This window comes from Austrofundulus limnaeus, unplaced genomic scaffold, assembly GCF_001266775.1.
Source record: "Austrofundulus limnaeus strain Quisiro unplaced genomic scaffold, Austrofundulus_limnaeus-1.0 Scaffold16, whole genome shotgun sequence".
NCBI classification, from domain to species: domain Eukaryota; kingdom Metazoa; phylum Chordata; class Actinopteri; order Cyprinodontiformes; family Rivulidae; genus Austrofundulus; species Austrofundulus limnaeus.
The window spans coordinates 417080-421173 of NW_013952418.1; the positions used below are offsets into that span (position 1 = coordinate 417080).

Consider the following 4094-nt stretch of genomic DNA (forward strand, 5'->3'; position numbering starts at 1 on the left):
TTAATAATAATAAAAATAAAAATAATGTTGTTGTTGTTGGTATTGATAATAATAATAATAATAGTAATAATAATAATAATTTCCTGTTATAGTCTAAGCCGCCTCCTCTCATTATTTCAGATGAAGACTCTTTCCGTATTCAGCACTCGAGCACAGGAAGCTGTGTGGACGTGASCCTGGCAGACTTCAGCCTGGCCCCCTGCAACAGGACCACCCAGCTGTGGAAGTGGGGCTCGGGTCACCGGCTCTTCCACGTGCACTCGTCCCTCTGCCTGGCGCTGGACGTGCGGCAGAAGAAGCTGTCTCTGGAGGACTGCGGCTCCAACGGGTCGCTGTCGTGGCGCTGCCAGGACGGAGCCGTGTACACCGCCTACGACATGGTCCTGACGGTCAGCGGGGGGAAGCCGGGGGTCAAACGGAACGCCGGCGAGAACTGGTGGAGGGCGGGGTCCCGGGAGAACATCTGCCACCGAGCTTATCGAGGTACGCAACACGAACCGAGGCTCGGAGCTTCAGGAGAGGCTGGAGAAGAAGATTAAATTAATCTGAATGGATTTTAAATTAAATTTGGTGAAAGCGTCTCCATCTCTCTGAAACACGAGATCTGTGAACGGATCAGGAGGAACCAGAGAGTCCAGAACCCATCTGGTCTGACCTCAGCAGGTTCTGATGAGTCTTTATTAAACAGAATCTGGTTGAGGTCATGACCTTTGACCTGCTGGCCGAGGCCTTCAKGGTCTGAGGTGGAGCTCGTTGCACAGTCTGACCTTCAGGGTGAATACCTCTCTGTAGAACGATGGACTCTCTGAGGTCGTCCCACCTTAGCGTTGCAGGCAGAGGTGGTCCCACTGAGGAGGACCAGCAGGTCCTGATCCAGTTCTTGTTTAATAAATAAGGACCCGGCTGACAGGATCAGGTTTCTGACGTCCCAAAACTCTAAAACTGAAGAACTTTCCGCAGCAGCCGAAAAAGATTTTAGCTTTTGCTTCAAACAGATTTCAGAAACAAAAGCTGAGCTGTCAATCAAATGCTCCTCCTGCAGGTGAGGTGTCGGTCAAATTCCAGATGAATGTGTCGCTTTATCTTTCAGCTCTCATCTTTAGCTGTTCTTTTATCTAACAAAATGCTGCCTAGTAAAACAATTAGCAAAAGGCTAAAAACAGCTAAAAGTAGCATAAGGCTATTTAAAAGCAACAAGGAGAAAATAGCTAGCTGAAGGGTAAAAATGGCAATAAAACATAAAATAATGCCCAAAAGCTAAAAGCAAGGCTAGCTTAAAAACTAAAACTAGCTAATTTAAAGCTAAATGGTTTTAAAAATGAGTCAGAAGCTAAAAGTAGCAGCTAGCTGAGAGGTAGCCAAAAATAACAAATGGTTGTTTAAAAGCTAAATGTTAAAAATATTAAATGTCCCGTTAAAGTCTCAAACAGCGAGTCAGAAGCTGAAAATATCAAAATGTTTGAGTAAAATCTGAAATCAGAAAATGTTTAGAAGCCAAAGAAGCGGAACAGTAGCTAAAAGCTAAAAGTAGCTTAAGAAGACAGAAACAGTGAGTTTTCTCAAGCAGATTTTAAAAGAGAACAAAGTTTTTAAAGGAACTGAAGAAAATTAATAACTCAGTAAAAAACACCAACCAGCCAAAACATTATGACCAGTTCAACCAGCCAAAACATTATGACCAGTTCAACCAGCCAAAACATTATGACCAGTTCGGCTGTTTAAGCTGCGCGTCTTTTCCCACCAGGAAAACTTTATTTAAAAACGTGTTTTTTAAAACCAGTTCAGTTAATATTTTGGTTTTAGCTCGTTGTCGAACACGACGCCTTCAAATTCATCAAAGTTTTCAGGTTTGACTCCTGAGCTCCAGCTGCTGTTGTTTCTCAGCTGCGTCGTTAATAAAACATTGTTTTTTGTAATTTGTGTGTCTGCAGTCGTTCACACGACCAACGGGAACTCAGCAGGAGCTCCGTGTGAGTTCCCCTTCAGGTTCAACGGCACCTGGTACCACCAGTGTCTCCCTGACCCAGATGTCCCGGGTCTGACCTGGTGTTCCACGGTTCAGGACTACGAAAAGATCAAGAAGTGGGGGAACTGTCTAATTCCTGGTACACGGCCACTTTATGTTTATAAATGAACACATGTTAGGTTTAATTTGAACTCTTTAACGAGGTGGTCTCTGGGTCTCTGCAGAACCCGGCTGCCAGAACCTGTTCTCCGGTCCAGAAGGAGACTCCTGCTACGAGTTCGTCCCCGGCGCCGCCGTCACCTGGCACGAAGCTTTGGACTCGTGTCGCAGTCAGGGAGCGGATCTGCTCAGTCTGTCCGAGTCCGAGGAGCTCACCTCCACGACCCGTAAGACCCGAGTCCCAGAACCCCCAGTCCTCCTCCTCACCTTCATCTTCCTCTTCCTCTTCCTCTTCATCTTCATCTTCATCTTCCTCTTCCTCTTCCTCTCCTCCTGGTTTAAATTTAACAGAAACGAAACCAAAATGTTTCAAGACATTTTTAAATCATCTGTTTTACTTCAACTGTGTTTAAAAGAATAAAATAATCTTGACCCGAAACTGAGTTTTAAAGCTAAAGGAAGACAAACAGTAACTAAAAGAGCAGAAAAAAGCTAAAGGCTAGCTAAAAGCTAAAGGAAGTTAAACACTCGCTAAAAGCTGAAATCAGCAAAGACTTGCAAGAAGTTATAAGGCTAGCTAAAAGTAACAAATAGCTAATTAAACGTACGAATACGTTGGTAAAAGCTAAAAGTAGCAAAATAGTAGCTGAAAGATAAAAACAGCAAAATGCTAGCTATAAGCTAAATCAAATTTAACACTAGCAAAGATTTAAATGCTAGTAAAAGCTGAAATTGGCAAACAATAGCCGAAGGTTAAAAGGTTAGTTAAAAGCTAAAAGTAGTAAAATAGTAGCTAAAAGATAAAAATAGCAAAAGAATAGTTAAAAGCTAAATGAAGTAAAACTCTGGCTAAAAGCAAAATGCTAACAAAATGTTGAAACTGAGGAAACACTAGCTAGAAGGAATAAGGCTAGCTAAAGGGTAAAAGTAGCAAAAGTTTAGTTAAAAACTAAAAGTAACAAAAGGGATACTGAAAAAAACAGCAAAAGGCTAGTTAAAAGCTAAATGAGGTAAAATACTAGCTAAAAACAAAATGTAACAAAATGCTAACAATAAGTTTAGATTAGCAAACACTAGCTGACAGTTAAAAGGTTAGTTAAAAGCTAAAAGTTGCAAAAGGTTGGATAGAAGTAACAAAACAGTAGCTAAAAGCTAAAATAAGTGTACGGGTAGCCAAAAAGAGACAAAATGCCAGCTAAAAGCTAAACAGTAAAATTCTGGCAAGTAGCCAAAAGTAATTATAGTCTAGCTAGAAGCTAAGAGTAGCCGAATACTTTTTAAGAAAAGGCTAGCTAGAAGGTAAATGTAGCAAAAAGCTAGCTAAAAGTGACAAAACAGTGGCTGAAAGCTAAAATTAGCATAAGAAGATAAAAATGGAGGCTGAATGCTGCAGCAGGTTTTGGAGAGAACTTATCTTTTAGAAAAATATTTCTGAATAAAGTTAAATATTTAGGGAAGGATAAAAGTTAAAAAAACAAAAGTCAAAGCAGCCGACTGCTACATGAGCCGAACCTTTATAAACAGCTAAAATACAATAAATGGTAAGATGTGAAGGCAGGAAAAGCTGAGTGTTTTAATTCACTGCTTTTATCAGCTCTCTGAGGGCGCTGACCTGTTTTTATAACGGCTTATCTGAAAAAGAAGGCAGGTGAAACATTTCCTCATCGTCTGAAGACTTTCAGCAAAACTTCCTGTCGTTTCATGAGACGGAGCTTCTCTTTCATCTGCTTCCTCTTTGTTCCTCCGTCCTTCCTTTGCTGGTTCTGGAGGCATCGACTCAAAGGTTCTCCGTCCTCCGTGAAGTCTTCTGACGCTCAGAAACTGCTTTTAAAGTTTTCATCCTGAGCTGAACTTTCATCAGCTGAGGGCGCCAGAAACATTAAAGAGATCCAGGATTAGTTGTAACATTAGACTTTATTTGATAAACATTTATTTAAACTGTAAAATAAAGACTGTAAAAATACTGTAG

At 41.0% G+C, this 4094-nt stretch overlaps 1 protein-coding gene across 1 annotated transcript in view; it reads left to right on the forward strand.

Moving 5' to 3' along the window:
• The window catches only part of ly75 (lymphocyte antigen 75), a gene marked incomplete at its 5' end in the record, with an annotated part of 29597 nt that overhangs the window by 5516 nt on the left and 19987 nt on the right, over positions 1-4094 (forward strand). Inside the window, 3 exon segments of the mRNA XM_014003008.1 lie at positions 121-483; positions 1932-2105; positions 2191-2352. Of these exon segments, the coding sequence (XP_013858462.1) occupies positions 121-483; positions 1932-2105; positions 2191-2352 (699 nt within the window).